The 7,474-nt window shown below is 37.1% G+C and overlaps 1 protein-coding gene across 1 annotated transcript; it reads right to left on the bottom strand.

Annotated features, from left to right (window-relative positions):
- Positions 1 to 2,117: 2,117 nt before the first annotated feature.
- Positions 2,118 to 7,384, bottom strand: LOC112394563 (stromelysin-1-like). The gene is made up of 7 exons (XM_024737348.1): positions 7,239 to 7,384; positions 6,693 to 6,857; positions 6,362 to 6,506; positions 5,333 to 5,466; positions 4,657 to 4,816; positions 3,451 to 3,554; positions 2,118 to 2,520 (listed from the first exon to the last, which is right to left on the bottom strand). The coding sequence occupies exons 2-7, from the start codon at positions 6,775 to 6,777 to the stop codon at positions 2,420 to 2,422; spliced, it is 729 nt and encodes a 242-aa protein (XP_024593116.1). The 5' UTR covers positions 6,778 to 6,857; positions 7,239 to 7,384; the 3' UTR covers positions 2,118 to 2,419.
- Between the last annotated feature and the right edge of the window lie 90 nt (positions 7,385 to 7,474).

Raw genomic sequence — 7,474 nt, 5'->3', positions numbered from 1 at the left:
ATAACAATAAAATATTTTAAGTAACCTAATGAATACTGAAAATAATACTGATACACACAATTTTTTTGACTTAATTTTCATTATTTTTATTTCAAGTATATTACATATTTTTCAAGTATATATTTTTCAAGTATATGTTTTAAATATTATTAAATTATTTTAATATATTTTTATTTTAAATATATTTAATTTATTATTTTAATTTTTAAATTTTATTTCTTTGATGTATACATTTATTTAATCACTAATTTAGTGACCAATAGGAGACTGAATAAATAAATTATATATTTATTTCATAGAATGGAGCCAGTGAAATGTATTAATGTGGAATTGTTGCCAAACTATAGTAAGTGAAAATAGCAAAGAGCAGAGCAGTGTAAATTTACATGCTACCATTTTAACTTAAAAAGATAATATAATATTACTGTTTGTATATGTATAAAATAGCTCTGAAAGGATTCCTAGAAATCTACTTGGCTGCTCTGAGGAAAGGAATTAAATAGTGATGAAATGGGTGTGAGGAAAATTAACTTTTTATACAAAATGTTTTTTACTTTTTGAATTTGTGCCGTGGCTACATAGTACCTATCAAAAAAAAAAATAAACCAAATAATTTAGTTAACTTTTAAAATAAATAAGTGTTCAATCCCCTGCAAAATATTGTTATTTATTAGGGTTCCATCTTAAAATCTCTCATATGGTGTGTCTTATACTCATGGTTTTAAGAACAATCTAAATGCCGAAAAATCCCATATGTTTATATCTTCTCTCTCTTTTAAAAATATTGAGATATAATTGACATATAGCATTGTATTATTTTTGGGTATACAGCATAATGATTTGCTATATGTATACATTGCAAAATAATTACCACAATAAGTTTAATTAACATCCATCACCAAACATAATTACTATATCTTCTCTTTTGAGTTCTAGACTAACTTACCTCATGGTCTTACTTGGAAATCTCTCAGACATTTCAAAAATTGGCAAAAATGAGCAATTCATCCTAACTCTTACCCTTTCCTCACAAACCTGCTTCTCTTCAGGTCTTCCCCCATCAACCCTTATGCTCAAGGAAGCTATCTGGGAATTATTTTGGCAACTTTTCCTCTCTTAAACTCCATATCTAAGCCATCATAGATTGTATTCCTGTCTCTGACTCTCCACTGTGACCACTTTAGTCCAAACCATCATCTTCTCACCTAGTTTTCACGTCTTCCTTCAAAACCTTCTCCAATGCCATTCCCCCAAAACTTCTTCTAAAACCACCCAGATCAAAGTAGATCCTCCTATTATTCTATCAAAGAAGCCTAATTTTTTTCCTTTATAACTCTTACTAAAATTACACTTACATGTTCATGTTTGTCACTATTTGCATATATTCTTTCTTGCTGGATTATAACCTCAGTGAGGCAGGGACTGTGTCCATTTTCTCAGGCTCCTATGCCCACAACCTAGCACAATGCCTGACACATGGAATATGATTAAAAGATTATTCTCAAATGAATTAATAATTTACAGCATGAATGAGCTCTTACTGTGTAGCAGATGCCATGTTACATTTATTACTTAGGAGTGACAAACCAATTTTAGGATATGCAGTTGTCCATGGGCTTGTGGGCATGGACAGATACAAAATGAGTACAGGAGGATATTTTCGTGTGTGAATAGGGGGAATATGAGCACATTTGTTTGCTAGGGCAGGGAAAGGGACTCCATTGATAGAATATATAAGTAAAAGCAAAAGATGAACAACAGGTTTATTTCCCCACCTGAATAATGAAGTGTGTGAACTAGGTGATTTGCTATAATTATAGGATTCTGCTTCACAACTTTTTTCAGAGCCTGCCCTATAAGGTGACAACTTCCCTAGATTTTTCTCCTTAGGTATGTCAGGAACACATATGATGCCTGGTTGGTGGAAATAGCATCTCTTTTGTAGGGTACCTGGGGAGGGCAAGTGGCAGATTGTTTCCAGTTCTGGATGAGCCCATTGTGGGGCTCCAGCTGTGGAGATCCTAATCCTGTCACCTCTACTGTTTCCTGCTCAGTCCACAATGCGCCCACTAGTGAGGACAACTAGTCCTTGAAACAAACAGAACAATAAAATAAAATAACTGACAACTCCTCTTTATTAAATAATAAGAAAATATTCTCTATAAAGTCACTTGTGTGTTGCCCAAGTGCTTCTTCCTTCCCCGTGAGAGGCTACCCCATGTGAGCAAAGTACAAACACACAGCCCATTTGAATGCCCTGTAATTTGTGAAGCTAAAGGGCAAGACACACCAGCTCACACTCTCATTCTCAGTCACTGCACACACAGGAGAAAATGAACCATTTCAATTCACAGAGACTTAGGTGAAGAGTTATCAGCTTCATTTAGAATTCCCATGTTATGCCTTCTAAGCATCTCTCCTAACAATTCAACCAGCTGTTACTCTTCAAAACATGTATCACTTTCTTTGCATTTGGGTCAAACTCCAACTGCGAAGATCCACTGAAGAAATAGTAAAACCCTACAAATACAGACAGGGGAAATAGTGAGATATTTTTTCTAATAAATAAATTTGGCAAAGTACAAAACTCATATTAATAGATACCTAAAAGCAGAAAGTGTTTATAGAATTATACTACTTGGCAGGGACTATGTTAAACATTTTACATGATGTTTTTTCATTTATTTCTGCAACAATCCTAAGAGGCATGTATATCTAACTCCGTTTTACAGATGAGGAAGTTGAGGTTCAGACAAATTTAGATGCTTGCCCAAGGTCACTCAACAAGGAAAGAATGGAGATGGCACTCAACTTCAGCTCTGTCTGACAGCAAAATCATGCTCTGAGTTATTAGGTTATTCTGCTTGCAGTCAGATAAAATTCTCTGCATCTTTGGAAACTGTGGTATCTTTAAGCTTTTCTTTCCCAATACTCCTCCTCCCCTTTCCTCATGAGGCAGCCTGAGGGGCATTTCTGGCCTCAGAGAGGCACAGGGACTCTTTCAGAGCCTGATGATCCTTTATGGCTCTGCCATCATGGTGCTTAGATTACCTTTCAATAAAGATCATCTATCCCTCCACCCATCTATCCCTGAGGAGGAAAAAATCTTTTTTTAGACTTTGGGCTCATGGAAATTTAAATATTGGCAACTGACTGACTACCCAGGAAAGACAGAGAAAATCTCCCTGGGAATTAGTAGCAGCAGTGGGATAGAGAAAGTCAGCTGGTCAGTGGTAAACTTGGCCATACCACTTGAGGTAATTTTTATGTAGCTTATTATATGAGGTAGTCATATAATTGATATGAAATTCATAAGTTGAAATTTAGGGTTGAGAGGAGGATCCTGGTTAAAGAAAACTGTTATGAAATATTATTTCAATTTTCCTCTTCCCTCTGATACTATAGACTGTTTCAAGTGCCCCACTGCCAACAAAATAAGTGTCCTCTTACCAAATGCTTCAAAAACAGCATCCACCTCTAGGTCAACCCCTGGGAAGTCTTCCACTATTTGCTTGGGAAAGCCTGGCTCCATGGATTGTCTCTTCTCATCAAATCTGCACCGAGTAAAAGAAACAAAGCTCAGCATTGCATGGAGGTCATGTTACCAAAATTCGTAAATCATGTTAGGTTTAATGTGGAATTCTAACAAACTTTCCAAGTACTGCAAATAAATGTTAGACATGTTTAGTGCTACAGAAATGTGTGACTTTAATGGTACTGCAAACTTAGATTTTAAAATCTCTACCAGAAACAGAGGTAACATCCTGATCTAGCAGATGCTGTTTGTTACCATATTTCTTAGGTCTGGACAGAAAGAATCTTAATCATCCTTCTATCACAAAGATATGAACATAAAGTGAATTCAATCATTCATCTAAAATACAAATTTGAAGTTCTCTATCATACTTTGTACATATATGTTGTCCCTACCCTGCACATCTGGATTTCCTATGGCAGTCTCCTATGAAAAGGGATTGGGACAAGAAGCAAAGCACAGTAAGTGCATCTTTGATTGTTGGCTGGACCTTGGTTGGTCCACCCAGATCTCAGAGTCTGGGCAGATAGCTCAAAAATTAGCCCCTCTGAGAGCCTTATACAGCTAGACTGTTATTACCTGTCATCCTCTTAGGCAGAGGTAATGAATGGGTTAGGCTAAGGGAAACCCTTGAGAATCACATAGTACAGTTGGGAAATCAAGACAAACACTAACAATGAGTGGACTATAAGACAAAGGGAAAGGAATGATTTCTCCTTGGCCTGGATTTGCAGGGCTTCTTTCAAAAAAGAAAAGCCCAGTTGGGTTTGGAATGCAGCAGGGAAAGCTTCATGGAAGTAGTGGGACTTGAGCCAGGACTAGGAGGATGGGCAGGGTTTGTGTAGGTGGAGGAGAAAGAAGCACACTCCAGGAGGATGGGGCTATAGCACAAAGGGAAGCTCCAGCTTATTGTACATGGGACTCAAAACAGGAGAGCTTAAGAAATGCCTGTTATCAGGCACTGCTATATTTGAAAGTAAGCACTTCCCCACAGTTGTCTAAAGCCCCACCACTCCTACTGTGAGGGACTCAGGTCTAAGAGTAAGGCGGGGGATTTCCTTAGAGAAAGAAAATAATTTCCCTAATTAGGATCATACAAAGTCATTCCAATCAAATTTTACCTCCAGTATTTGTCCTCTACAAAGAAGTATGTTTTCTTCCTTTCCTTATCAGAAAAAGCTGCATCTATTTTCCTTATTGTTGAAGGAAAACCCAGGGTATGGATGTTTCTTGGGTAACCTGCTAGCACCTCGTTTGCTCTGATGGCCCAGAACTGATTTCCTGTGTTTTTTTAAAAAAAAAAAAATCACAATCACATTGAATCTATAACAGATATCTTTGGTTTTAGAAATACTTCTTAGCACCTTTGATTTTCATAGTAAAAAAGAAGCCAGGGGGCTACCCTGGTGGCGCAGTGGTTGAGAGTCCGCCTGCCAATGCAGGGGACACGGGTTTGTGCCCCGGTCCGGGAAGATCCCACATGCCGCGGAGCGACTAGGCCTGTGAGCCATGGCTGCTGAGCCTGCGCGTCCGGAGCCTGTGTTCCGCAATGGGAGAGGCCGCAACAGTGAGAGGGCCGCGTACCGCAAAAAAAGAAAAAAAAAAAAAAAAGGAAACCAGAATTTTAGTCACCAGCTCAAAATAGACATTAAACAAAAATTTGCAACTTGAATGAATGAACACAGACCAAATGAGGGAATTTACAACTCTGGGCAATTTCCCAGTTAAAGTCTTAATCAATTTTCTAGTGAGAGGCTTTATTTCAGCAAGTTAAAGAAATTATTATATAACAATTACCTTTAAAAATGAAAACCCTGTCTTTGCTAATAACTTCATATGCAGCATCTATGCCTGAAGGAAGAGATGGCCAAAACAAAGAGATCAAATGAAATTCAGGTACAAATGTCCTGGAGGATTTGCGCCAAAAATGTCTGAAAAACATGTAAAAAGAAATGAAAATTGAAAGAAGTCTTTCATCTTTCAGCATATTTTCTTCATTGTCCTGTCTCACTCATCTTCCCCCATTCCCACATCCTCTAGGCTCAATGACAGACTGAAATCAGGCATGTTGTCACTGGGGAAAAATCCTTCCTTTTTTTTCCAGAAGATTGCACTGGACCTGTTGCCATAGGATTCCAGAGTACTGTCTTCTGTGAAAGGAAAGTTATCTTACAATGCAAATTAATCAGCTGACTGTAACCTTTAAATACCTACAATTCATGCAAAACAGTATATATATTATACCATCATTTATATTTTCAAAAAGATAGGCAGATGTGTGTGTATGTATACATGCATGTAAGTATATTTTTATATATACACAGAACAATTCTGGAAGGATATTTAAGAGTTCATCACTATGGATGAAGATAGGGAGAAGTGAGGAACTAAGAGTCAATGATGTGGTGATGACTTTCTTTTAACTTTCTTTCCACTTGTGCAGTTTTATCATGTGCATATTTATCCAGCAGTGAGTAAATTAATTGATTAAATGTAATGGTATCCTGGTATCATTTTTAAAGGAAGTAAAGATAAAATTCTGATTCTAAAGTTCTAATTGTGACTTTTGAAAAGCAACTGTAACTTATAACACTTGGGAATGACAATTACAGGGTTAAAATCAAATCATCCTAAGTCTTTGAAAATGAACTTGACAATTTTAGGAAAATATGGAACGTGAAGCATCAGAAAGATTCCAAGTTCAGAGCAAAATTTTTTGTTTTAAATATTTAAAAATCCTTATCAAGTTTCTGTTTGTTTTCCTCTCTAAGCATTGTATAGATACATAAAAAGAATAGATAGGAAAATATAGTTTTCTGGTCTGACCTGTCTTTAAAGAACAGAGTTTCTCCCCTCAGAGTGCTGACTGCATCAAAGGACAAAGCAGGATCACATGTGGCTGGTGTGCCAGGTTCTGGAGGCACAGATTCTGTGGGCACCACAGGGCCATCTCGAGAAGCTGTGGGAGGTCCTAAACGGAACAGATATGAGGATGCAAACATTAGAAGAAATGTGAGTCTTCTGTCAATTTATATCCTTTCCAAACATTCTCAAAGTGCTTTGAGTTAAATTACAAATGCTTTATGCAGCATTTTGAAGCTTTCCTGAAGACCATCATTGCAAAGTTACAATACCTAATTTTTCCAGCATCACTTACCATACAGGGACTGAATGCCATTCACATCATCTTGAGAAAGGTGGAACCGAGCCAGGTCTGTGAATGTGTTGTAGACTGGATACATCAAAGCTTCACTGTTGGTCGAGTGTTGGAGACCCAGGGAATGGCCAAGTTCATGGGCAGCAACGAGGAATAAATTGATCTCTATTTAAGAAATCATAAGTAATAGTTACTCATTCCTTAAATACATGTACATTACACAGATCAGCTGTGTATTATATTTGTTTACTTCCTGGAAGCACACAGTGCTTCACCCCCTCTTTTTTTTGTTTTGGTTAATTGATCAATTGACTGAGTACACTTAATGGAAAGCCAAGTGTTTTTCAAGGCTCATTCTTGAAATCAGTCTCTGGGACAAAGTACCAGCCATATCCAATTACTCCCATCTCCAGCCTGATTCTGCTGATTCTTGACCCATTGGGAAATCCATAACACCCCATTTCTTCAGTATTCTTAGCTATTAAGAGTTCTCCAAGTTAAAACAAAAATCCACACTGAAATCATTCTGAGAGATGTATAACTAACCTGATGTATCCTTTGTCCATTTTTCATCATCATCAAAGTGAACATCTCCAGCAATCCCTCCTGACCCAGGTGCATAGGCGTGAGCCAAAACACTTCCAGGTCCATCAAAAGGGCTAAAGTCTCCATGTTCTAAGAGAGAAAAAAAAATTATTGGCAAGATTAGTAATTAGGATCTCTCTGGGATCTTTTCTAATGAAACAACAACAGATAAAATTTTGCATGGGTTTTTTTTTTTT

This window comes from Neophocaena asiaeorientalis, unplaced genomic scaffold (assembly GCF_003031525.2).
Source record: "Neophocaena asiaeorientalis asiaeorientalis breed wild unplaced genomic scaffold, Neophocaena_asiaeorientalis_V1.1 scaffold266, whole genome shotgun sequence".
Taxonomy (NCBI): Eukaryota; Metazoa; Chordata; class Mammalia; order Artiodactyla; family Phocoenidae; genus Neophocaena; species Neophocaena asiaeorientalis.
The sequence above is the reverse complement of the archived record's forward strand: the minus strand, read 5'-3'. Positions and strand labels throughout refer to the sequence as shown.